The sequence below is a fragment of the Neopsephotus bourkii genome, unplaced genomic scaffold (assembly GCF_033783945.1).
Source record: "Neopsephotus bourkii isolate Nb327-2 ecotype Australia unplaced genomic scaffold, CSIRO-AGI_Nbou_v1 NB_1615, whole genome shotgun sequence".
In the NCBI taxonomy this organism is placed as follows: domain Eukaryota; kingdom Metazoa; phylum Chordata; class Aves; order Psittaciformes; family Psittacidae; genus Neopsephotus; species Neopsephotus bourkii.
The window spans coordinates 2,470,658-2,497,553 of NW_026902090.1; the positions used below are offsets into that span (position 1 = coordinate 2,470,658).

Sequence of the window (26,896 nt, forward strand, 5' to 3'; positions counted from 1 at the left end):
TTCTGCCCATGATGGCTCCCATTGCAGGGCTGGTTACTGAAAGGGAGCAGTGGGAAGGGGTACCTAGAGCTGCTGAGAGGCATGTACTCACAGAGCCGCATTGTCATCTCCTCCAATCTAAACAGCAACTTGCGCAATTACTTTAATGAAATATAGTTCCATCAACCATAACATTTGTGTTCCCCTTTACCTGAGAGTGGAAATGACTGTTAACATTCATCCATCAGCAATAAAAAATTGGCTAATAGGCTAATGTTTCCATTTGCTATTATAGGACATCAGGACCCCTCCATTTTGCTGATTAGGGCATCAGAACCCTTGGCTGACCTGCACACGTGATTTTTAGCCAGGGTGCAGCTTGTCTTGGTTCCAATTGCTTTAATGTACGTTGGGTTTCTCATTTGATGGCTTGCATTTATGTGCTGACTTGGGTTCAGGAAGTGTTATGCATTCTCTGTAGAACAATTACTTTACAGAAATCATTTTGCCTTTCCAGCTTTCCTGGGCAAACCCTCAGTAAAGGCTGAATAGTTCCTCACAGCTCAGGAAAATAGAATGTAAAAAGAGAAGGAAGCATCCTCTGGACAGCACAAGCTAGGAGGGAACTTAGCTTTTCCCAAATGCAATTCCCTGGCCTGGGCATCAGAGGTCTGTAATTGGTGCCTCAGGGTAACTACTGTGCTCTATTGTGATCTGGGATATCACCAGTAACTCAGACCTGAGACATGGGGTTGTTGAATCATAGAAGACAGGGAACATTGCTTTATTTGTGGCAAAAGACATTGGGAGCTTCCTGGGAAGAGAGAGAGAAAGGGCCCTTGAGGTAAGTAAATTGTTAGACATGGGCAAGTGTTCAAAATCATTCTCAGAACTAAGCATGTTTGGTTACTTTCAGTTCTTAGGGTGAAACAAAGAAGAAGCAATGACTAAAATCATCTGTCTCCACTCCTCCATCAAGGGGACCCACCCCCCCTCCCCAGCAGTGTGATCACCCCTCTGAGCCTCCTGCAAGGCTGCCTGTGACTCTCTGGGGTTGTTGGATGGGGGCACCATCCTCATAGGAAGGCAGCTGCTCCTTGGCAGCGAAACTCCATACCCGTGTTGGAAGCTGTTGTTCTTCTGCACGTCTTTTGGACATCCATGTTGGACAATCCTTTTGCTTTTGCCTCAGCACTGCAGAACGTGGGGAGAGGGAAGGGGATGCCCTTACTCTTGTATGTGAGTAAAATACCAGCTATAGGATTTTTTCCTTAGATGGTGAAGGTGGCGAGTACAGGTGCCCTTTTGGTGAAGTACAGCCATCAGTCCCTCTTGCTTTGGGGAAAAGAATGATTTAATCACCTACATTTGAGCTGGTCATTTAAAATAGGAGAAGTTCAGCACAACAGTATGGTCAGTTTTGTGCATGAGCCTGTGATGGTGGAGCAGCACTGATGCTGTGTGCACAGAATGCATGCCTTCAGGGTGTGTGCACATCCAGAGCAAGCCCTTATGCATACATTTAGGAGGGGAGCAGAGAGCCAGCAGCACAGTTCACAGTGTATCTGTGCCACAGCTCCGTGCTCACTGTTGGGTTGGTCCCCAAAGGACAGAGGCAGGAGCACTGTGGCTGTGCCAGTAACCCTGCTTGCTCCCTGGACACCCCAGCAATGAGTGAGGTATGAGTTGCTTTGTCTCCCTTTTCTGTGTTGGGACTCTTTCCCCCAGGAAAGCCAATGTCCAGGAGCAAACATTTTACCCATCCCCAAACTTGCTCTGCTGGAAACAAGCCATTGCCATAAGCACTTGTTCTAGCAAGCAGGGAAGGCCCCATGAAGCTCTGCTGGGAGCATCCCTGGCCCATGGCGGTGTGTGTGAGAGATGATGGGTTACCCCATTAGGAGCTGTTTGCAGTTGTTTTTAGCTTTGACAAATTATTTAATTACCTGGACTGATTTTTCTTTTTCAGTCTGAACATCTGCCTCAGGCAAAATATTTTAGGAAACTGTTGCACAGGTTGGGCAGCTGCTGCTGGGATGATGGAAATGCACAAAACCAGGAGGTATTTTGCCCCGTTAAAAGCAGGGGGCTGCAACTGATCTGCAAAGGCACAGCAACTCTGACACCCACCTCAAGGGCTCGGTGGTGACTCCAAGTGGGTGCTGCCGTTGGGTTCCCTCAATCAGCTCCACAGGGGCTGAGTCACCACCCTGCTCCTTTTTGTGCCTCTGTCGCTGGCTGTGGAGTTACCCTGGGACAAACTGAGGTGCAGAACTGGCCCAGCACATTCTTGGGCTGCATGAGCTGACTGTGAAATTAAATTAGTTGTGAATGTCTCTTCCTTCCTAATTTCTTGGCTCATTAATTGCTGCACGGGGATGCCGCCTCCATGTGATGTTTGGTTAAAATGAGCACTGTATAGCCACGACGAGCAGGTACCAAGCAATGTTTCCCTTTATGGGGTCGTGTGTTACACATGGACACCCAGACCTGGTGCTGAGAGAATGAGTAAGCGAAACGCTGTGTCCCTTGGGTGTGATAGCAACTGCCTTCTCGCAGGTAACCGAGGGAGGACTGTGGTCCAGTCTTTGTTTTTGGCACCTCATAGCTGGTGAATTGGAAAACTTCTTATATCTGGCCTTGTTTATTCAGAGGACAAGGGTTAATGCTTTTTCAAGGCTTAGATTAAATAAGTCATCTTGTGTTTAAGTGAAGCCCATTAACACCATGAATCACCTTTACCAGCTTCACTGCCTACAGACCAGCATCTTGTTCCTCTAGTTCAGCTGGGCCTGTTGCTAACCCCCAGGCACACAGGAAGCCACCCTGAGATCCTGTCTATACTTGACCAGCAGGCTGCAGCTGAGCTTTATTATCTATTACCTTTTTTGTACAGTTTGTGGACCAGTCTCCCACTGGTCTCTGAGGACAGTGGAGCAGCATCTTTGCCTCCTTTCTCCGCAAAACAAGCAGAGGACTTTACCCCTCACTGCCTGTGAATCTTTCATCATCTTCAATTTATCACAGGAGAAGTCACCTTCCATTTCAACTGCCCATGAAGAAGGACATAGTCAATATATCCACCCTCCAAACACTATGCAGACTCCTTATGGTCACTGGTAGCAGAGACAAATTAAAGCACTGTTGGCTCTGTGGGGCAGGGACCACCTGAATCTGAGTATTTTTTGCACAGCTGAGTACTCAGCCCAGGCCAAGCAAATAATGAGTAATGATCATTAAATAATTAATGAGGTGCTAGCAAAAATAATGGCAGCATTGTGAAATGTAATTTGTCTTCACTAATGATGTTCTCTGGAGATTAGATACTCCTGTATTCTGTCTTGTAACTTCATTAAAGCATCAACATGCAGCTGACTGCCAGTGAGGAAATATATGGCTTAGTTATGTGTTGTTCTTCTTAAGAGCTCATTATATATTGCTTTTCTGGCCATTAGCACTCAGCTTTTTGGCTTATGTGGAAGCCCTGTTTTCCTGAACTCTGCATTATCCCAACCTTGACCCAGTTCACACGATTTCCGACTGAGAGATCTTTTTGCAAGGCCATTTACCTCCTTGGCTCAGAGCTGATGCTGCAGTGAAATCATCTGAGATGAACTGCTTCTTATCTCAAGAGTGAGTTAGAGAGTAAGGTGGAGAATTAGGGAATCAGGCTGATCTCTTAATATCATGGCTTAGTGATTTTCAGGCTTCTACTGATTTGCTAGTACTCACATATCTTCCAAGGTAGGTGCAGGCCCCAGATAGCAGATTTAAGGCAGCTGACATTTAAGTAGCTTTTCTTGTTATTTTTTCTCAGATTCTAACAATTAAACTGCAGCCCTGGGGATTCCACAGTCTGCAGGCTGAAAATCACTGATAGCAAGCTCTTCTTGAGAGATTGGTTTGTCTTCAGTTTGCAGAGGTGTCATAGAAACTATTTAGGTGTTTAATAGGAAATGGAGGCTGGGTGGTGAAACACATCTCTGCTGTGACCCTGGGTCTCTGCAGCCACTGGGGTTTGGGGCTGACACAGTCCTTGTCTGGTTTGACTACTCCAGGAATCAGACCAAGTCCTTCAATAGTTGGATTCATGGCTTTTAAGTCAACATTTCTGTCTGTGCTGTGTCATTAATTCACCAAAGACCTACAGGTAAGTCGCAGCTAAAAGCTGATATTGCCACTGCCCAGAGATGCTCTTGGTTGGCAGGTGCATGAGCACTCAGCTTGCAGACACTGGCTTCCAGTGATCAGATTCCATGCACAGGTTGGTTTACTGTCACTCTTCTGGCTATTATGTTGAAGTAACTGTAAGATAATAAAATCTTGTTTGATATAACTGTAGGGAATATGGCTTTATAAAATAACCTCCCCATTATGAGTCCATATCTCATTATAAGTTGTTCCACGTTGACAACAAGAACATGTCTTGTACAAAGTCAACTTTCTGTTGAGTTTTACGAGTGATTCGGGCAGTAACCATCTGGGGTATGAGATAAGGACTCTTGAATTTTCAAGATGTAATCCATAGCACAGATTTCTTATAACTCTCTGTTGGCTACAGATGTGTTGTTATAACATGAGCCTACCTGTGCTGACAGTGATGGTAGTTGAATTTAGTACTTCTGGGATGTACAAAAAAATGATGTATGAGCTCTGTAGAAACAAACTGCTTAGTATGTCACAGATCTGTTGTGAGGAATGATCCCATATTTCTCTAATTTACATGTCAGGAACAGGAGAAGTTTGTAGAGATAGATAGAGAAATTTATTAGGAAATTTCACATTTTTTTCCCCAAGAATTCTTTTGTTTGTTTGTTTTTACTTGAGGCCTTAAACAAAACTGACTGTGTTTTCAAGTCAGGCATAGAGTTATGAAGAAGCATCCCAGTGTCACTGCTGTACACTTGGTGCAGTAAAGCAGGGGCTTTAAAAATGGGGAGCTAGGGCTGGGGGGGGGGGAAGAGAAGGAGGGAAGAGCAAGGCTTCTGACCAGTTTGGAAACACGTTTTCTCAGTGCAACACAAAGTGATGCAGTGGTGTTAAACAGTGCATTTGAAGAGAGCAAGATTGCGTCCTTGTGCTTAGCTTGCAGAGGGACGCGTCACCACAGAGCGGTGCTGCGGCTCCTGCGCTCCTGCCCGCTCACAGCCGCTTCCCCCTGCACCGCTGCACGCTGGAAGGGCTCTGTCCATCCATCCGTCCGTCCGTCCGTCTGTGCGATTATCCTCAGAGGCAAGAGGGAGATGGTTCGGGAGTGCTGAGCATCCCTGGAACTGCTGCTAGGCAGATTGACATTGCCCGCCCTCCGGGGTGTGCTCGGTTGTATTGCTGGAGGTTGAAGCACAAGCGTTCTTTAGATGACATGATATGTACATGAAATGAGCACTTGGGCTCATCTTATGTATGTATCTCAGCTATAAAATTCTATTGAGTTTTAAGAGACATCAGGCATTTTCTTGCCTAAAAGTGTGGTAGAGCAATGTTAACTCTTTCTTACACACTGCAAGTAAACTGCAGAGCTTGTGCTGGCAACTAAGAATGAAACCAGTCCCACTGGTAGGGCTGGGTGGTGGTAAGGCTCTGCTCCTCTGTGCTGTAAACCATGAAGCAGAGTTTCCCAAGAAAATGGAGGCATGCATGAAGACATCATAGCCAAAACACTACAGGCACTTTCTTGTTACAAGAAGACCTGATCTCTCTCCACAGGAGTTAAAATTCATCTTGCTCCATGTTCAGTGGTGCCCTGAGGTGGGAGATTTACTCTTCCAGTGCCTTGTGTAGCTTACTCACACATACAGGGATGCTTAAAAAAGCCTGCCTCTGTGTAAGGAGGCTGTGCATACAGCGAGGCATGATGTCCGCTCTGCAGAGGTGTAAACCATCACACACAGCAGCATTTAATCCAGTTGGGGTTTAGGTTTTGTCTCAGATTTCCTTCAGGCAGTAGTGCTGACTCCAAACTTGCCTCAGAGTGAGTCACAGACAGAAAACTCAGCTCACTGAGGCATTTCTCTGCAGGGGGAAAAAAAATCCAAACCATCAGCTCTTTCTCATCAGAAGCCTTTAGTCACATCCTTTGACAGCCCCCTTTTCCAACCACCCTGCCCCCCCAGCAGCACAGTCACAGGGTGAAGGCTCAGCCACTCTTCATCCGAGCCTTGCATGGGCAGCAGCTGTGGCCGCTGTCACCCAGGATGGAGCCGCTTAGGAAGGGCTGAGCAGCTCTGACACCTCTCTACCTCTAGCTGTTGCTGCTTTCCTAAAAGCCTTTGATTCCAGATAAAAATCTGTCTTGTTGTGCGGACTCCTTGTGTTTGGAGTGGCTCAGCTGGAGAATGGCTATTCTTTCAGGCAGCTCATTCAAGAGCAGCAACGACAGGCTTGTTTAGAAACTGTGAAGAGGACATCTTAATCTTCCAGGCAAATGTCAAAGTTTTCTCTTATCTGCTGCAAAGGAACTTTTCCAAAGCTTTGGTCTCAGGTAACAACTTAAATCTTATGGGAGTTGAGAGTTTGCTAACCCTTGTATGTGTATGCACACATACTGCAGTCTGGTTATCTGCAGAGTGAAATCTAAGCAAAAGCCATGTTCTGATATGAAAATACCATTTCATTTTCCTACTAATGCTAGGGTCACTTGACCTAAAATGCACATCCCTGAAGCATTTAAAACTTGGTGCTTGCAGTAGCTTCAATTCACCTTCCTGCAAAATTAGAGTTCTCTCTCACAAGATTGTCTTGTCACCTACCTCTTTGCTTTATCTGCGTGTATAACTCACCCGCTCACATCATCTATCTTCTTTGTATATATTTATGCTATTTATACAGTGTTGGGTGTCTCCAGAGCACTGTGAGCACAAATTCTGTTAACTCATCATAGCAATTCTGTTTCTTCCGGGAAGATACCAGCCTGCCTGAACCTTCTCAGGGGGTCTCTTCCTTTCACCAGCAGCAGATAATCTCTGTGATGACAAATAACTTGTGAATGATCCCTGTGGCAGATTTTGTCTATGCTTGGCCCTGATAAATGGGAAACCAACAAATCTTAGGATCTCAGGATGCTCATTCTTGAAGGCACAGTTTTCCTTTCTCTGCCCAGCTCTTGTTTCTTCTTTCAAAGACATTCTGATTTTGGAGCTTGTCTGTGGCTTAAAAGCTTCAGACCTTGAGCTCTAACACATTATCAGAAGGAAGATGAAAGGAAGAGGTGGCTTCAGGTTGCTGTGTGTTTATTGCTGCATTGCTGGTCTCTGGCATGTTTCTGCTCACTGTCTCCAGGTGCATAGTCATGAGGAGTAATTCATGTATGTTTTTAGAAGAGGCAATCCCAAGAAAGAAATGTACATTACCCAAAGCAGCAGATAATCTTAGAGAAACTGTATGGTGAAACAACCAACCAACTGTCCTAGCCCCACAAAACTCTTGTAGACAGTTAAGGACAAAACCATGCCATCACCAGAGACATAGTTCTTCACAAAAAAGACTCTGCTCTCTCAGTCCTGGTCCTCAGTGCAAAGCACAGAACACCTTTGAAAGACAAGATTATGGACTGCAATTTATAACTTCACTGAATACTCACAATTAGGGACTCGGCAGAAGTGGTCTTTAAAGGCACATTGCAATTTTCAATATTCTCTGTTCCAAGCTAAATCTTTGTGGTCTCACAAGCAGTAATTACCTGTTGTGCCTTGTGTCCTGCAGGTGATAATCCTCTCACTCTGTCTTTGGTAGCATCAGGCCTCTGTCTAACCACTCCTGCCTTTCCAAAGCAAACATTGTGTGGGATGACAGGATTCTGTGGCCTGGTAACAGCCACCTCTTTGCTCCTTCAGGTTTTATCTGCAGTAACAGGGCTTTAGTTATGGGCCTTTTCCAAGAGCTCTGAATACCCCTGAGCTGTTCTATTTAAACCTCCTGGGGAACTCAGTGTCTTGACTTTTGTATCACACGCAGCATTAAATGTGCTGTTGTAAGTTAATTCTCATCCCTTCATCAAGACCTTTCATGGACAGACCCTCTTGTTCCCTCCTTCTTCTCCTACCTCCACTATAATGGGAACATGTCCCTTTGAACCATTTCTTGTCTTGAAACCTCATCAATTTTTCCCTTTAGCTGATGGCAGTTCATCACTGCAAAATAACATGTGACTCTGAGGGGCACTACAAAAAATACTTGAGGTTCACTTCAGAAACAATGGTGGAGTGACAGCAAAGGTGAATGAGGAGGGTCAAGAGAACTGATCCCTCCCCTGCTTAGTCTCATCCAGGATCCTCAGCAGTTAATGGCTGAGCAGGTTTCTTGCAGCTAACTTCTCAGCCATGAAGCAGCACTCAGCTCACCTTGGTGCCTCTGCAGCATTCCTGGTATTCACATCCACTTTCCCACTCCTCTTTATTTGGCTTCCCTGAATTCATGGCCAGGAACCACCCCTGTTTCTTAGGAGTAAATCATGCCGTGTGATTGAAGCTGGCTTTTTTTGGGAGCCAAGCCAGCACACAGTGGCCACAAAACAACCACAAACTGGCTTTGCTGCTGCCGGTTACAAACAGTGCCTGGAGCTGACTTCACTTGGATGCTTGCTGGCTTCCATCCATGGCTTTCTGACCTGACCAGTGGAGCAGAACGCTTAAGCCATATAAGTGCAAGGCAGGGGTTGTATTTTGGGTTATTTCAGATTATCAGACACTCAATCTTGTATCTGGCATAATCATTGTTTTATTGTCTGTGTCCTCTTTTAGCTAGAAGCACACTCTGGAAGTGGACAGAAGCATGGCGAATCCAGCTCTTGCTATTGAATTCCTTCCCAAATGAGGCTACATTCTACCTTAAAGGGTTTTGATTACCACAAAGATGGAGAAAGTGAAGATAATTGTAAGAATTATATAAAACCAAAACCCCTGCCTTGGCAATTGGCTTTAACTAGGGCCTTGACCTATTTGACCTTTTCCAATTTGTGGAAAAGAAAGTTGAATGATGGAACCACAATTCATAAGTATCTGTTTTGCCTGTTGGATCAAACAGAAAAACACCTAATAAGCTCCACTGACGTGGAACTTGCAATGCAGAAATTTGTAGAAGAGATAGTAATGTCATGAAGATGGTTCATCAGTATATGAGAACTGAAAATCTATACCTGTTTGTGAAGTAATCCTGTGTGATGCTCAGTTACTAGGCTCTAATGCTGCCTGCAGGATTTTAGTGACCGCACGAACAGTACGAGTGGTGCAGTTTGAACTGGAGTGTTTATTCATATGGGAAGCGAGTGTTTGGTCCTTCTGTTCACATTTATCAGAGCCTAGTGACAGGATGGGATTTCATATCGTGATCTGTTGTGCACACTGGAAATTTTGAGAAATGAGCATATCTGTTTGCAAGATTATTCAAATAAGCACTGCTGGGGACTTGTGCTCTCCTGTTTCTCCCTGGTTTAGTTGTGCATTTCAGAAGTACATGAAATACATGCTAGCTGATCCTGGCTGTTAAGCCAAAACTAAGGCTGATATCTGTCTATAGGGTTAGTCTTCATTGCTGGGACAGGACTGGACCCTTGGAGAAAGAAATAGTTCCACCTGTTCTGCTGAATATTCCATGATACACTCCTGATGAGAAGTTCTTCCCATCATGAAGGCATTAAAATTGTCTTTGAGAATCAGTGGGGCTTTATGATACTAAACTTGACATTTCTGAGTTTGTGGCTGGATCCCACCATCTTATTCAATGCGCAAAGAAGAGAAGCAGTGACTTCAGATGCTACTGGCAGGCTGCACATCCACAGTCAACAGCAAGGCTCTGAAGGCTGGGAAGAGGATGTTATTGCTGTTGTTTCCAGGCCATCTTTTTGAAATTCAGCTGACTTCAGTGCAATCTGCTTGGGACTCCTCATGGGGGCCGGGGGAGAGTTAATGAGCAGCGTGGTCAGCCTATCTGGGGACCTCTGAAGGTGATGTTCACCTTCAGGAGCTATACAAGGTTTGGCCAAGTTGGATAGAAGGTTGCCAGGAGCTAAACTGGACATGTCCTCTTTCTGCAGGTCTAAGGTTGAGTCTGATGTCTTGGTCAGCTAGCTGTTTGGTACTGCTTTTGTCATTCACATGGTGGTGTTGGGGGACTGTATGAAGACTGTGGAAGACTGGGAAATCAAACCCCAGATTTTTCCTATTGCTTTAAGTTTATCTGAGATTTGTAAACTTTGGAGGCTGTGAAGTTGCACTGCTGCTCTAGAACCAGGTAAGGAAAGGTGGAGGGGTCTTGGCAGGAATAGGATTAGGTTGGTCCACCACCATGCTAGCAGTAGGGCCAGGGGCTGTCAGCAGCCCTTCCAGTGAGGAGTGCAGTAAGGGAGGAAAGGACTTGGACCAAAAAGGTGTTAAAACATCACCGATCCTCATGTGCAATATGGTTGGGAAATACTATTGTAAAATAGCTCAACCTGTAGGTAAAACAACACGTAGGGTCAATATATGTTTAATACTGCGACTAGTCTACTAACTAGTATACGAAAGCTGTTGCCTTCCCTTTGATAATCTAAACAACCATTTTAGGTATTGAGAATGGCAAACACATTTAGAGGTACAGACTAACAGACTTTAACTTCCCCTTTCTCTAGCTAAACACATTTAGTAAAAGTTTGGTTTTTCTTAACAGTCCTTGAGGATGCTGACTTCTCAGCATAATGTAAAGTTGGCTTGTGATGACCCAGTTAGAAATCTGGGCACCTCCACTGTTAATTTGGGCAATAGATTTAATTAAAAGCAAATATTTAAATTCAGAAATAGGATATGAGGTTGGCACTGGCATCTGTCATCAAAGTCTTGGTTTGTCCCTGCTTTAACAGAAAGCCATTTAGATCTGCAAAGAATGTAGGATCTTCTTTAGAACACAAATATCCCTTAGGCTCTGTTCTGCCACAATAGTCTACCTGCCACCTCAGTAGAAGTATCTACCATCTTGACAGAGATGTGAAAGTGAGACTGAAGGGAAGGCCAATTGTCCAAGGAAATGTTTCAAAGGAGAAGTTACCCAAGGGTGGAGTGGGAACGAAATCCCTGCTACACTGGTCGACCTATGGAGCTGGTAAGTTCACTGTATTCTGTTAGGAAGGAATCGCTGGCTAGTATTGCTGGAAGTAGGGGTTCAGGCTGGCTGACAGAGTGAAACTCCAAATGGAAGATCAAAGATTTGACTATTAGCTGTGCTAAATTCCTGTCAGATTTCTCTTGGAGATCAAAGGACCCCTTAAAAAAGGAGGAGCTGATTCCCCTGGAAATATCCTCTGCTCAGTACTGGCCTTTCATGTATGTCCCAGCTTAGGGGTGAGACCTGGACCTCTGGGATATGGTACAAATGTGCCCCTTGAAGCTTTCTGCTCTGGAAGGAAGCAGCCTTGGGGTTGCTTTAACATGCATTTGGGGTTCAGCAGGTCCCACAGAGTTCCCCAGTGTGGGATGCGTAATAAATAGGCTTAAATTAAAAGGGGCTTAAACCCTTCTCACCTAAGTGCTGCAGGGGTATAACAGATATTTGCATGCCCAAATTCAATAAACAACCACACCACTGATCACCACAAAAGTGACCAGTATGTGTGGGAGAAATTAGTATTCTCTAACCAGCCTATTTATTCTCACCTGCTAATACTTTTCTTCATATGATTGATTTTGAGCATTGTTCATGACAAATACGTAAGCAGCACTTTGCAAAATGGCTGCTAAAAAATGTAAAAGCTCTTCAGCTTCTGCGAGTCGCAATAGGGGTCAGACCCATAACAGGTCTGCATAAATGGACAGACATTGTTCATTAAAATAGAACTTCCCAAAGGAACTGATTATCCAAAGGAAGCCATTCTTTCACTTTTGTTCTTTTTCTTGCTCTTTCATACAGTGCAGTTATTGGATTTATATGTATTTTATACAAGCAACTACAGAGAGAATGTAGCAACCAAGTGAAAGTAACGGGAAGTCAAAAGGCATGTCTACAGCTGGATCTGGTTCTGGAAAACCTGTGAGAGAACAAGAGTTCTTCATCTATCGAAGACACTACATGATGTAAGGCTTGGAAGTCTGTGTTAGCAAACTTAGGCAAGAGACAGCATGCACAGTTTTTTACTGTAAGGTAAGTCCTTGTTGCATTAAGTTCTCTTGAGTATGAGATCTCTGCTGTTGCACGGTGCTTTCAAATTGGGGTACACATCTTCCTGAAAATGCTGCTGTGGATAAAGTCCAAATTGTTCCTGTGGTGGCAGGAATCACGAGGTGCAATTTTGTGCCCCCTGTTGCACCTGGGTGAGATGCTGCTGGGATGGTGGATATGCTGGTCAGCAGTGGTCTCTGCACAGCCACACTGATTGCTGGAGAAGGCTTGCAGGACACTGTAGCAGAGGAGTGTGTTAATTTTTAAGGCAGATAAAGGAAGTGGCTTTGCTTGCTTTTATGGAAAGTGCTTCCAAAAAGGAAGGGCATCATGGAACAGCTGTCCTCCATGAAGCTACCTGATGGAAAGTTCAATAAGTGGTTAATACCATGCAAGAGATCTCAACATAGCAGCTGCAGAGTGTGAGAGGGAGGAATGTAGGAGGACTGGAGGAATAAAAAGCCCTAAGAATAGCCCATGCAGTCTCTCTGGGCCTTTCTCCCTCTTCTGAAAGTTTTCCCTTTCTGGCAAATGCTTCCACAGTAGCACTTAAATGATGCTTTGGTGTTCCTTACATACACAGATGTCTATCCTGGATGGTGCTACTGTGGTTCTGCCTTGAAGGTCAGGCAACAGCTTCTGCTTTTGTGCAGATCCTGTGCTGATGAATGGGAGAACTGCTAATGTAAAGGTTAGAAAACATTCAGAATTAATCTGTGGCATTGAGCTGGGTGTACAAAACAACTGGGTGAACACTGCATGGCTGGTGTGTCATGAAAGATGGACACTTCTCTCTTAGCCCACTTGTAGAAAATGAATATCTACATTTCTCACAAAGAAGTGAACTAGGATTTAGCTTTCTCAGGGAAGGATGACCAAATTGAATGATCATCTGTCAGGATGACTTCCTGTTGACTGCTGCCTGAGACCAAGCGTTTTATAAATGTTGATGAGGCTTTACATCCACACAACCGTTCTCCCTCTTCAATTTAAGCTAATACTTCTAGAAGTAACTTTGCAGACTGTGCTGGTTGCTGCTGTTCTCCTGTTAGACACAGAAACCCACAGGCAAAAAGTTATTCGCCTATGACTAAGAGCAGACTCTTGTAATCCTGTCCTATTTGAGTTCATAATGCTGAATTTGCTTCTGTTCCACCTGAGTCTTACATTCAGCTCTGCACTGGGTTCAGAGGTGACAGCAATGGGGCAAATGTTCCTGACGTAACACCTACAGGGCATTTCATTTTGGAGTGATGCATGCCACATCAAGAATGCAATTGGTCAATTGTCATTAAAGCAATTAAAAATACATGGATTAGGAGATTAGCCCAACAATTAGGTGCAGTGACTATCTCCCAGGGGATCTTTTCTCCTTGCAGCATGCAGATCTGTACATTTCATGGATAGATGTGTCTTTTTCTTTCACATCTGTTGAAGCTCCGACGCCAGGCATTCAATTACAACAAATAAAAAAACCAGTTGATTTCTTTTGCAGGTATTTTCATGGTATCTGAGGAAAAGAAGTAGATTAATGGGTGTGTGAAATAAGGAAGGCTCAGTGGATCAAAGCGTGCTCTGGAAGGGATGACATATCCCCACCCTCAGCCTCTGTGCTGCTGTCTTGTTGCTTCAGTTTCTCCATGTGGAGATGGAGGAAAACATGAAGAATGAGGAAAGCATTCACTCATTTGGGTAACTATTGAGATTAATGTTTCCAGTGGGTGTAAAAGGTGGTCAAGCCATCACATGTCCAATTGCTTGGCACCCCCACCCACATGTGTGCCAGTGAGTGGTCCAGGTAGCTGGACCCCATGAATTTCAAAGCCAAAGGGATCTGGGCAGCATCTGCTCACTGCTCTGTGTTTTGTTCTGTGACACTCATTTCCTGCGTCATGCCTCCTATTCTGAGCATCCTCTCAGGGTGTAAATTCTGACATGTGTTTGCTCAAGTCTCTGAGCAATCCTGAGCAATGGTGGCTCAGGATTCCTGTGTACTTCTGTTCTGTGAATCTTCATAATTATATCTTGTTTGCGGTTGCCTGGTTTCTTGTGTAACCCCTTGAGGGATTATGTGCCTAGAAGGCACAAACAGAAGCTTTGCAAAGGGAATTTTTAACTATGTTTGCTTCATTGCTACATACAACTTCAACTGGAGATCTTCGCACAATACCCTGAGTCCTTAGATCCAAATGCACTCATCTGATCTTGCCCCCTTCACAGTCTGAAAGCCTCCCTGTGTACCAAATATAGCAGTCTTCCCCGCTGTCTTTCTCTGGCAAGCTCTTTTATACATGTAGATGCTGCCCTCCAGCTGTTTCATCAATCCTGTTGCACATCCCGTCTCCTCTTTCACATATGCCTGAGCTGAGCAGCTGGAGCTCATCCTTGCACCCAGCTTTTGGGTAGAGAATTCATGGATGGTGTCACGACTTAAGGTACTAGATGTTCCACGAGCAGCTGTGACTGCAGTGCCTTTCTCCTTGTGTTTGTTCAGAATGATAATCTTGATGTTAGCACCGTTTCGGGAGCTGATGCTCATTTCAGATGAAGTTCATGGACTGACTGCATTGTCTTCATCAACTTCTAAGCGCAAATTACAAACGTAAGGAAGAAGGTGGAGAGGAATTGCAATTCAGTGCAAACTCATCCTGCTGTGTCACACAGCATGTTCTCTCTGCCAGAGCCCCACTACCTGTCAGGATTGATATCAAGAAATGGTATGTCCCTAATTAGCCAATTCAGTTGATATCACTAATATTAAGAAACAAGGAGTGTCCTGACTTACTGGCTTGAAAGCCCTTCAGTTTTGGCAAGCTGTTTTAATGCTCCGTGTTGCTACAGCACAGGAAAAAGGCAAACCCCCAGAATCAGTGTGATCCTGTTTCGTCTATCAGGAGCCCCTGTGATCACAGAGCATATTTCTCACCCTGCTCAACATTTTCTGCGGGAAGAGCTGACATAAGTTGGCAAGGACAGCAAGCATCCACTCCTCTAACCAGCATCAGGAGCAAATTCAAAGACTATTTGATAAAGTGAACCCGCATATGATCATAGCACCCCCCGGTGCTGTTCTGCATTCCTCCCCTTGGTGTTAACTACAGGCTGTGGTGTCACACAAAGAGAAGCCCATCCCTCACAGAAGCTGAACATGTTGCTAAGGCAGATCTATACAGCTTCTTCCTTTCAGTGATGTAACTATATGCTTTCTCCAAGGTGAAAAGGGAGCTTACTGAACACATAATCTATTAGCCGTATGTTCGCATTCATGCTATGGTATCAGGATTAAATTGGTGCCTGGTGTCTAAACCAGTGGATTTGGTGGAAGCAGAAAGCACTTGGTCCAACCATGTGGTGAGCTGTAAGACAAGGCAGAGTTAGCAGCATGCATGATGCATGCGAGAGTGCCTGTAATTTAATGGATGACTGCACAGAAATGTTCCCTGTGCAACTGTATGGATGTCTCCTATGCCTCCAGTCCAAAACTCTGATACCTTTCTTTTTTCAGGACCTTTTTTATATGATGGAATTCCATTATAATTTGCTTTGTGCTGCCACCTTTTTCTACCACCTAAAAAGTAAATCTTTACAGAAATGTGACTGCAGACCTGTTACAACTCAAGGACAGGTACAGAGAGAGGTTAGAGAAAAGGAATTGAGAAAGAACAGGGGTTTTTTTTAGTTTGTTGGTTGCAAATAGTTAGGTTCAGCAGGATGGAAGGTATCAGCCATCCAGTATCTGAAGGGGGGCTATAAGGATGCTGGGGAGGGACTACTCATTAAGGGCTGTAGTGACAGGACAAGGGGTAATGGGTTAAAACTTAAACAGGGGAAGTTTAGGTTGGATATAAGGAAGAAGTTCTTTCCTGTTAGGGTGGTGAGGCACTGGAATGGGTTGCCCAGGGAAGTTGTGAATGCTCCATCCCTGGCAGTGTACAAGGCCAGGTTGGACAGAGAGTTGGGTGATATGGTTTAGTGTGAGGTGTCCCTGTCCATGGCAAGGGGGTTGGAACTTGATGATCTTAACGTCCTTTCCAACCCTAACTATTCCATGATATGATGACAAACTGGATTTGCCCATCTAAGAGCCATTCCAGTCCCATGTTCTTCCTGGGCTCACTGTAATGAGCTGACTGGAGATACAGTGTTCACAAAGGAGACAAAGATGATTCAGTCTCACTTCATCTTTGTCTCATCTCTCCTCATGAGCTTCCTGCCTGTGGAGGCAGCTGGTGGAGCTGGAGCAGGATGCAATATATTGGCAGCACTGAAAATTGGGAGGCTTGTGTTTGAGCAGAAGTTCAAGCCCTGCGCTACAATGGCAGCACTCTGACTGGCATAGTCACCCTTTTCTGTCTCTGAGAGAATTAGAAAGGATGCAAAACCATGGTGTATATCCCATCCATGTTGCAGTCTGAGGCTGGGCAGGACAGTAATGATTCCTCCTGCATCACAGGCACCAAAAGAAATCCTCACCCCGATTTCAGCACCAGATTTTGGTTGAGATTTCTGATGTTTCTTATCAAGTCTTATATGTAACCTCAGAACACTTCCCCTTCTCCTCCGAAAGTTATGTGCTTGGGTAGCTTCAGAGAACAGTGGGCTGCTTGCCCATGTGCTTTGCCTTCCCCTGAATGCTGCTCTGACATATTTGCGTCCATGAGAATCCTAATTGCTTTAGGACAGTTGCATCCTAGCAGAGCATGTCTGCTTGGACGTTCCTGCATGATGCAGCTTCTTTGAGGGGTCTGATTCTGGGGTCAGCTGCAAACTTCCTCTCTGGAAGGGTGGTGGGGAAGTGGATTCAGGGCCAGCAGAAGTGAGGGAGTAGCATTGTCCCAGAGAGGTAGAAGTGAACCAGGGTGTAAGTGAGCCACTCCAAGAGGTGCTTCCTTCCTGGACCGGGGAGGGCAATGGTGTCCCTGATGCTGTGGCTGCCTCTTGAGGCATCCTTATGATTCGAGGGGAAGCCTGAGCTGGGGGGGGGGGGGAAGCTGCCTGTCTTCGCTGCCGGTACCCCAGAGACCCCGCACCGGGTGGTGCCACCGCCCTACCGGGGGGGCCCGGTCCGTGTGCTCGGCACCGATCTGAGGGTGGGGATCGGGATCGGGACCTGCGTGCCCCTCACCTGTCGCAGCAGAGGTGGCACATCTGGGCGACGTGCGGCAGCGCTGCCCCCCCCCTTCCGACCCCGGGGCGCAACAACTGTCTCCATGGCGACGGGGCGCGGCGGGGGGGCCGCGGTGCCGCCGCCCCGCCCCGCAGTACCGAGCCGCGGCGGAGCCGAGCGGAGGGCGGCGGAGCGGCGGGGCATGGGGCCCGGCGGGCGGCGAGCAGCAGCGGAGCTCTCGGCATCGGAGTGAGCGCTGCCGCCGCCACAGCCCCCCGGGAGAGACCTTGCGCTGTGCAGCCCGGCCCGGCTCGGATGCCACCATGGGGAGCCGCTTCTCCAGCATCCCCGCGCTGCCCCGCGGCGGCCAGGGCCGCCTACACCGCGCCCGCCACCACCGCCTCAAAGGTACGGCTCGGCCGGCACCCCCGGCAGGACGGGCACCCCCAGCATCCCCGGCGGTATGAACACCCGCGGTACCCTGCGGCATCCATATAACCCAAATCGGGATGGGTGCTGTAGGCACCCCGCGGTGGGATGGGTGCCCAGGCAGGGCACAAACCCTGGGCACTCCGGAGATCTCAAATTGGGAAGAGACGCCTAGGCACTCACAGCACCCTGAGGGATGTCGCTGGATGGGTATCCCGGGCACCTTGGGACAGGCTCGGTTCAGTGGGCACCTTGAAGTGGGATGGTTCCATGCCTGGCACCCTATGGCCTTTAGTGGTGTGGGCCCCCCTGCCCTGCTCCCAGACCTGCCCCTCATTCCCTGACAGTGCCCCATGGGTGGCTGATTGGTGCACAGGCTCCCCTGGCAGTGGCACCCCAGGATAGCAAGGGACAACAAGTCAGAGGAACTGGACCTCCAAAGAGCCCTCAGGTGTTTCTTAGTGGACAAAAGCTTTGCTTTGGTGTCTTTTCTGGGCGCTCCAGGAATATATCTATGTGAGTGAGATAGTCAGCCTTCTCTGGAGGAGAGCAGGGGGTATCTGGGGCTCCTTGTCCAGTTTGTTCTGTTCTTTACAAGGATCAAATCCCTTTTCTGAAATTCTGGGGCACTCTTGGAACAAATTGGATGGGGATCAAATTGTAAGGTGTGCAGGAGTGACTTCCCAAGGTCTCCTCTGACCATGCCCTTTTTTGCTCCCTTTTGCTATAAGCTGGGAGGGTCATAGCAGGAAATAACTTGTCATTCTTGAAAGGGATTTCCCTTTCACACACTGTAAGTGTTCAATGCTACCTGGCTACCTCTTCACTAAGCCCATTTTCACAGCCAAGAGCACTGGATGGTGAAACAGAGGGTGTCAGACATCTCTGTAAGCAGGGAATGAGGGAAGGTGCTGCACCCACAGCCATTTCAGATGATCAAAACTTGTTGCAGCTTCCCCAGTATGTTGCAGAATTTGCAGCCACGAACATGGAAAATAGGGATGTTGCTGTTCACCCTCAATTTACTGAGCTGTTGGATACTTTTTTGGCATGGTCATGGGGAGTGGAAATGGTTAATGATGAGCTGGGCAACTGGTTGTTATACTGAAGGATTTTCTGATACTCACATTGTTCTTCCATTACATCTCTCTGCTCCCTTCCTCTGTACTTGGATGATTTGAAACAGTTGTGTGAACTGAGGATGACTGTATCATGGCTTTTTGAATGATCATGTAAGGAGACACTAGGAATGCTTACTGCTCTGTGATGGACTAAGTTAGTCTGAAACTCAGACCAGACAATGGCTGTGCTTAAAATTAGACTTGCAAGGAGGGGGCTGCTGAACCCTAAACACTGAACCATCATCTTCTATCAATGCAAACATGAAGGCACACGCAATGCCGTAGTACTTGGTATGCAATTGTAAACTGCCAGGGAGGATTTGTCTCTTAAGAATCATGCTGTCAGCTAGAAATCTTTCTGGAATAACCTTAAGCAGATAAGAATTTATAAACTGGAGCCAGAAGGGACACTGCCACTTAATCCATTATCTGTGGCTTACGTGAGATTTTGAAGATGCTCTGCATGAATCACCTGATTTTTCTTTTTCGGGAATGGGGATGGGTGTTTGTTAATGTCAGTTTGTTTCTTTCTTTCTTCATTTCATTTACACTGTAATTACATTTCTACCTGTACTCGGGAAGCAAGCAGAAAGGTTCTTGAGACTGTAATGTAGCAGAACACTGAAATACTTCTGCTTTAGAGTAAATAGTTAACAACGCATTGCCTTTGTTGTAAAACCCAAGCAACTGCCAGGGACAATATGTGCCTTTTCTGTCTTTTTTTGAACCCGGGCTGCCTCAGGTCCTACGTTTAAATGCAGAATAAACAAGTCTGATTGCATCTGACAGGTTCCCGTAGAATGGTCTGGAGGCATAGCAGCAAAAGTATGAATGTCACACAGTTTTGTTACATATCTGCTGTTTAACAGTTTGTAAAGCATGTTTTAATTGAAGGTCCCCAGTTCTTCCCTCAGTATCTGGCCCAGTGTTAGGGATCTGTTGGAACAAGTCCAGAGGAGGGCCACGAGGCTGATCAGGGGCCTGGAGCACCTCCCATATGAAGATAGGCTGAGAAAGTTGGGGCTGTTCAGCCTGGAGAAGAGAAGGCTGTGTGGAGACCTCATAGCAGCCTTCCAGTATCTGAAGGGGGCATATAGGGATGCTGGGGATGGACTCTTCATTAGGGACTGTAGTGACAGGACAAGGGGTAACGGGTTCAAACTTAAACAGGGGAAGTTTAGATTGGATATAAGGAGGAAATTCTTTCCTGTTAGGGTGGTGAGGCACTGGAATGGGTTGCCCAGGGAGGTTGTGAATGCTCCATCCCTGGCAGTGTTCAAGGCCAGGTTGGACGAGGCCTTGGGTAATATGGTTTAGAGCGAGGTGTCCCTGCCCATGGCAGGGGGGTTGGAACCTGATGATCTTAACGTCCTTTCCAACCCTAACTATTCTATGATTCTATGATATTGAACTTTGATAATTTGGCCACCATCTATTACTTTCCTTCTGTGGTGAGGCCTCTTCCTAACCTGGTGGCAGGGGTGATTGAGGCTTATTCTTGCTAAAAGAGACACTGATTGCAATGTTTCCTGCATAGTCTGGGGACTCTGAAGTCAGTCCCCAAACCTTACAAGTTCACCTCTGCTGTGCAAGAAATAAGACCTCCACACACAGTAGAACTGTTCCCACATGTACTGGCAAATTTCATACTTTTCTGTTAGTTGGGCTAAAAATGGTCACCTTTAGATAAAGAAATCTTTTTGAGACCATGTGATACTTTTGATGGCATTGAAGGCATGCCACAGAAATGTCACTGAAGACTGGAATGGCTGGCAGAACACTTGCTTTGTTTTTGATGGTGGTGGGGAAGAAGGAAAGCACCCAACTTGATTCTCAATCTTCAGCTGCAGTTTTAAAACCAGGTAATGGAAGTAGGCAGGTCTTTACTGAAGGTGCCAGCAACAGTGAACCTGGAACCCCAGGAAGATGATTTTAGAGTTGCTTTCAGAGTAGGACAGTACTTCAAAATCTGGTATGTCCAGCTCTTTATAAAAGGACTTCACATTGCTGTTCACTAGGAACTGCTAGACACGAGCACTTTGGAATTACCTAATCTGGAATTCATGGCTCGTGGTCTGGAAGAAGGTTGTCACTTTGTGCTAACTCAATGGGGAGGTTGAGGTGAGATTAATTCCAGTGTTCCTGTGAGTATTTCAGTATTTCATAGACATGGCTATTTCTCTGGGGTGATGGACAGTGATGTACTTTCCTCATGCTGAGCAAAAGATAATGATTATCTGGTAACAATCTCCTTAATGATGCCACCAGATAAATTCCAGGGGTTTTTGCTGTCTACCCTCTCTGAAATATGGTTTGCAATAACTCTCAAACAAGGTATGTGTGGCTGTTTGGAGTGGAACTGAGTGGGGAAACTCCAGCTGTATCTAATTTTCTGGATTCTGAGCTGAAAAAGATCAACCTTTATAACAGTGGCTCTGTGTACTGTTCATTTACTAGTGCAGGGCAGTCTGGCTTGAACTGTCCCAATCAAGGAGACATCTACTATATCTCAATACATATATCTCCAGTTCAACCCATCTTTGTGCCCTAGGATTCTTCCAGAGTAGTCTATTCAATCTCATTTCTTAATGTTCCTCTTAAAGTCTGGTGTAGCTCAGTAAATTGCCCTTCTTTCCTAGTGTTACGTCCTGCAGATCTCTGTGGCTGTTGCATTTCTTTCTTCCCTGCTCCTCAGCTTTGCAGGATAAGTTTCACTCTCCTTACTGTGATGTGTGGACTGTGTAACCTGTTAAGGCTGTTGTGTAGCACCCAGATTTGCTGGTTCAGGGTGCTAGAAATGCAGGTTTTGCTAGCCCTTGGGCCAGAGGTGAGGTACAGGACCTGAATGCCATCTGCCGTGCACCATGGGCAAGTGGCTCTTCATTCTCACTTGTCTCAATGTCCTCAGCTTCAAGAAGGCTTAGCCATTTATGTGGACAGCAGATCAATATGACACTGTGATAGCTAAGGAGTATTAATGTCTCCTCTCTTCAATCCTTTCCTCCAGCCTCTTACTCAGGTTTGCTTTTCTTTCCTGGGGCCCATCTTGCCTTGGAAGGTAAACTTCCATGGTGAGTGACAGCAAGCAGGATTTCTTCCTGTTGGTTTTCTGATGGGTTAATACACCTGTGATATTTATGCAAAAGAATGCATATATTATACAGAGATCCTGAGCTAGTCAGAGATCCTCTTTTCATCAGTGGCTGATTACTCATGGGTTATTCTTTATTATTTGTATTACAGTGGCATCTGGAGGCTCCCATTGAGATCTGAGTCATGTTGTGTTGTGCTCTTCCGTGGTCCCCTGTACTTACTGCTCATTCATACAGATAGATCTTACTCACGTGCCTAGGTGATCTCTGTAGGATGATTTGGGGTTTATAATTCCAGAGCATCTCATGAAGCAGACTGGCGCCTTGGCAGGACACTTCTTAGTCCTGTCTTTTGCTAGGAAACCTGGAGTCAGAGTCAGCAGTTATTTGCTGAAAGATGTGACTGACTTTCTGGATGCAAACTCCCAGAAACAGCCTGCTCTGCAACACTTTACTAAGGAGGCAGGGGCTTTGCTGCTTTTCCTGGCCCCCAGGGGATACCAGTCATGCTTATACAGCCTTTGCTTGCGTTTTTGCAGTTGCTGTTTCAAACTTTATATCCCACTGACACATAAATTCGTCAGACGTTTTTCTCCTTTCAGTGGTATTTTATGAGCTTCTGAAATACATGCAGAAGATAGTAATCTGGCATCTGCTGTAGGCATTTTAATAATTGTATGTTGTTGATAGGAACGACTACCCTGCTGCCAGCTCCATTTTGTGCACTCTCTAGATAAAACTATGCGGGGAGTAAAAGGACGTGAGCAGCTGATTATCATGGGGATTAGAAGTTGGGGTGCAAGCAGCACACCAGGGGGTGGTGCCAGTAATAATGCTGTGAGAGAGCCTCAGCTCCCATTGCTGTTATAACTGGTTCTTTTTTGAAGTACTACTTCATTTTCTCTTAGCCCTATAGACTCAGAAGTTTCATTGTTCAAGGTTTTGAAGGATGCCTCCTGCTTCCTGCCCTTCTGCTTTCATTTTGTCCTGGCTCATGCTTATTTCACTCTGACCTGTCAGTGTGTCTGGGTTGTAGGTCTAAAGTTTTTCCTGCCTGAGATTCTCAGGTTATATGACCTTTTCCCAAGCACCAGATTTTTCCCCAAGCTGTTGAACTTTGATTTATTGCATTTAAACTGCCTACAATTGCTCAGTGCTCCAAACACAGCAATTTATCAGTCCTACTTTTCCTTTCCCGTCATCTTTTTCATAAGGTGGTGAAGGCTGTTGGTGGAGCAGGTAATGCTGCACATTGTCAGACATTTCCCAGGAAATCATGTGGTGCTTTGCCCACAGGTGATGCTCTCTATTTCCCAAGGGCAAGAAAGGCTGCTTTTGAAAACCAGTAGGAACCAAAACATCAGTGGGATGATTGAGCTGAAAATGTTAATGCAAGGATCAGTGGCAGTTAAAAAAAGCACATGAAATACTAGAAACTATAAGGGAAGCCAAACAGAAGAAAATAGAGGCCATGATTAGATTGTATGAATCTGAGTATTTTGCGTAGTTCTGGTGCTTCCCCTTTTACCATCTTAAAAAAGATAAAAATGAACTGGAAAGCATTCACAAGAGGGCAATAGAGCAGTCAAAAGTCTGGATTATAGAAGGATTGAATAAACTAGGACTCTTATGTCTGGACAAAAGGGACAACTGGGGAAATGACTGGCATGTAAAGAAGGGGCAAAGCTCCACTCTTCACTGTCTTTTCCAGTACAAGAATTAGGAGGCCATCAAATGAAGTTGGTAGATTCCAGCTTCTTTTGAACAAAAGGAGACTTTAGCCATCTGCAGTAGCTAGTAGCTTTGTAGAGCTCATGAGTAATGGATGTTATGGATGCTAAAGTGGGTCCAATTTTATGGGAGATTGGAGGCCACGAAAGGTAAATCATTTTAAGTTTGCTACATACAAAGACCACACACTTGTCCTGCTCATATGAGCTTCCCAAGGGTGTCTTTCTAAGGCTACCTACTTTTAGATGCTCAAGATAATGCTAAAATGCGAATATAAAACTTCACATCAGTGAAAGCAGGATCTGGGTTGTTGAGACATTGCAAGGGTAGATGGGAAGGGATAGAGCCTGCTCTGGTCTTGGCTGATGTCTAGCTGGGTTCATCCTCTTTTCCATGAATGTCCCTGCCTGAGTGTTTACAGAGTGGTTCATTGCCATGGCAGCATCAAAGTCCAGGCTTTATCCAGGAGACAGTAGAGATTGTGACAAAGTCCATGTGCAAGCTTTCTTGGATGAGGCCGTGTCTCCTGCACTCTGTGATTTTGACAAATAAAGGTACTTTTGCATTTGTGGCTGTTTTGGAGTAAGAGAAAGCAGGTTCTTTTTGCTTACATTGACCTCCTGAATGATGAAGACGTAAGTAGCCCCCACTTCATTTTGTTTCCTAGACTGCTGATGTAGCAGATTTTGTGGTTATCCCCCTATCTGAGAAGATTTCTAATCAAAAGCTTGGAAAATTTCAGATTTGGCAGCTGCTCTTCCCTACTGCTGCTGGGATAATAACAGGAATCAGCAACTTCTGCATCGCTGAAATTATTGCCCATGGCAAGTGCATAAGTACATGTGGTACTTACGGTGCATATCTTCTTGGTGGCTACTCATTTCAAGCTGGGGATCCACACATGCTCTGACTTGGTCTGCCTTGAGGTATTAGGACATCCAAGTTAATCCAGTTCTGATCTGTCCCAAGGAATGCAGTCTGCAGTGCCTGTATTGTGTGATTGTCTCCATCCAGAAATGGTTGGTCTAAGATTAACCTTAATAACGTCATTGTGCAGGTGCTCAGTTATGTACCACAAATGGACAAATCCCAAAGTAGCTCTGAGGATGTGAGCTGAATTCTACCTGAAACTTTGGGGTCGGCCATGTTTAAAGTTTCTGCTGCAACTATGACATGTCTACATGAGCCTGAACTACCTTTTAACCTACCTAACTAGGGTATTGCTAGCTGTGTAGCTGGGGAGAGCAGCTACTTGAATACTGAGATATTAGTATGAGTACTGGATACTCATACTAAGGTCTAGGTTGATGAAGCTATGTGGTTAAAATTGAGGTGGGGTAGGTTTTCATCTCCATTTGTTCTTGGGGAACTGCAGCTGATAAAAGCATGTTGTAAATAAGATTCTTGTTAATGTTTACACTCCTGGTTATATTTGGCCTTCCAGGATTAAAATAGGATTGTGTTTTAAAATTACAGGGTGGAGTATGCCATGGTGGGATTATGTTTGTACAATTCTCCATTAGGCCACCTTGGTTCTGTTCTTTGCTAAAGCATAGGGAATGATTCTCATCTCTCAGAAAACTGTCGGGTTAAACCTCAGGGCTCTTTAATACAAAACTCTGAAAAGTAAATGTAAATAGTTCTTAGCCAGTCCCAGAGAGAGAATACCATGCAGATTTTTTAGTTAAAAAAACTCCACTTCATATAAATACTTTTTATTGGAAAAAAACAGTAAGAAAACTTTAGACAAAAGAAATTCTAACGTACTGGCATTGCTTGCAGAGTCTCCTTCCTCTGTTCATTTGTATTCAGTATTTGAGTTTCAGACTGATAACTGACGCTCAGATGTTACTGCATGTGTGGGCTTACCGCAAGTGCATGGGCATATGCAGGGATTTTCTATTGACTGCTGAGCTCCTCATTTTTATGATATAGCCAGAACACATGATGTTTAGCATCAGGGCTTGAGAGGATCGATTCAGCAAAACAATGGCTGGCTAGCTCTGGAACTATCCAGTGCCAGTGTCAGAAACTAACCAGTGAGACAGCAGAGGAGTAGCCCAGTTTCTGAAGGGACAAGGGACCATGGGATGCTAAGCACAGTTGGAAATCTGGGATCTTTTGTCCTAGTGAAATTAATCAGGGGCACTTTTGGGATATTGGTTTCTTACTTTAAAAGCTGAGAAGGAGCTTGAAAGTCTTTGCAAGCAGCCCCTCTCTGGACATCCCTCTGGCTTCACTATACTTGAAAGCTGTAGCTCTCACCCTGACCCAGCCAGAAGAAATGTAATCATGTTATGCTTGATTCATTCCAATTTACATTTACTTCCCTTATGTCAACATACAATTTAAAAACCACACTGATCATCTTTCATCCTCTGTTAGGCATAAAGCTCTGCTTGATTTCCATTTAACTGCTACTTGGATGGAGACATGACTGTGTTTTGTGCTTTGCTGCTCATCGACACCATTTAATGTAAAGCTTAGTGTTAGAATGTTAACTTGCTTCTGGACAGACTTTTGTCAGGTAAGCCAAGCAACCACAGATCCAAAGCTTATTTTACCACCCAGATTTCAGCTCTTTATCATAGGTTAGTCCAAATCTCCTCCTTAAGAGATACCTGTTTAATATAACATCTAATTGTATTGATATCACTTGAAATTTCTTTGATTGAGCAACTGGTGCCATTGTGTTTTTCTCTATCTCTCTCTCTCTCTATCTTGCAGGACCATTTTTGTGGATGCTGAATGCCTTTTTTTTTTGTACTTAACAAGTAATTACTAGGTAGGAAGGGAAGAGATGGTTTCCCATAGAAATATTGAGTCACTGTAGAAGACAGGATACAAATAACTGTAAATGTTGCAAACAGAATCTGCGTATTACGTGAGTGAGTCACTTGAATAGATAGGATAGAAAATGGAAAAGAGAAAATGTGCCTCACTAATTGATTATGTTGCAGAATTTTAGCAAACACAGAAAGAAGTAGTTGAAATAGTTTATTAAAAAAATGCAGTGAATGCATTAAAAGGGACCTGGGTCAGCTGCGATGTTAACACTGGATTTCTCATTCTCACTCTCATCTCTGTATATGTACCCATTTTAATGGACAACCCTTATACGTTTACATCTCTTAACAGGCATAAAAGGAAGATGCAAAAACTTCTCCCTATTTAACTCATAGAACCGTAGAATGGTTTGGGATGGAAGGGACCTTAAAGATGATCTCATTTCAAGCCCCCTGCAACAGGCAGGGACACCTCCCACTAGACCAGGTAGCTCAAGGCCCCATCCAACCCGGTCTTGAACACTG

General features: G+C 45.2%; 1 protein-coding gene and 1 long non-coding RNA gene across 3 annotated transcripts in view; one reads left to right on the forward strand and one right to left on the reverse strand.

The window, feature by feature from the left end:
* NEURL1 (neuralized E3 ubiquitin protein ligase 1) overlaps positions 1 to 26,896 on the forward strand; it is a 228,775-nt gene that overhangs the window by 49,302 nt on the left and 152,577 nt on the right. The window contains exon 2 of one of the 2 annotated variants that reach the window (XM_061372601.1): positions 17,467 to 17,620. In XM_061372601.1, coding sequence (XP_061228585.1) covers positions 17,467 to 17,620 — 154 coding nt within the window. Of the gene's footprint in view, positions 1 to 17,351; positions 17,621 to 26,896 lie in introns of those variants that run through there. The other variant, XM_061372603.1, reaches the window with a different exon arrangement.
* Positions 12,446 to 15,423, reverse strand: LOC133222685 (uncharacterized). The gene is made up of 2 exons (XR_009728337.1): positions 14,247 to 15,423; positions 12,446 to 12,785 (listed from the first exon to the last, which is right to left on the reverse strand). It is a non-coding gene; the product is annotated as an uncharacterized LOC133222685 (long non-coding RNA).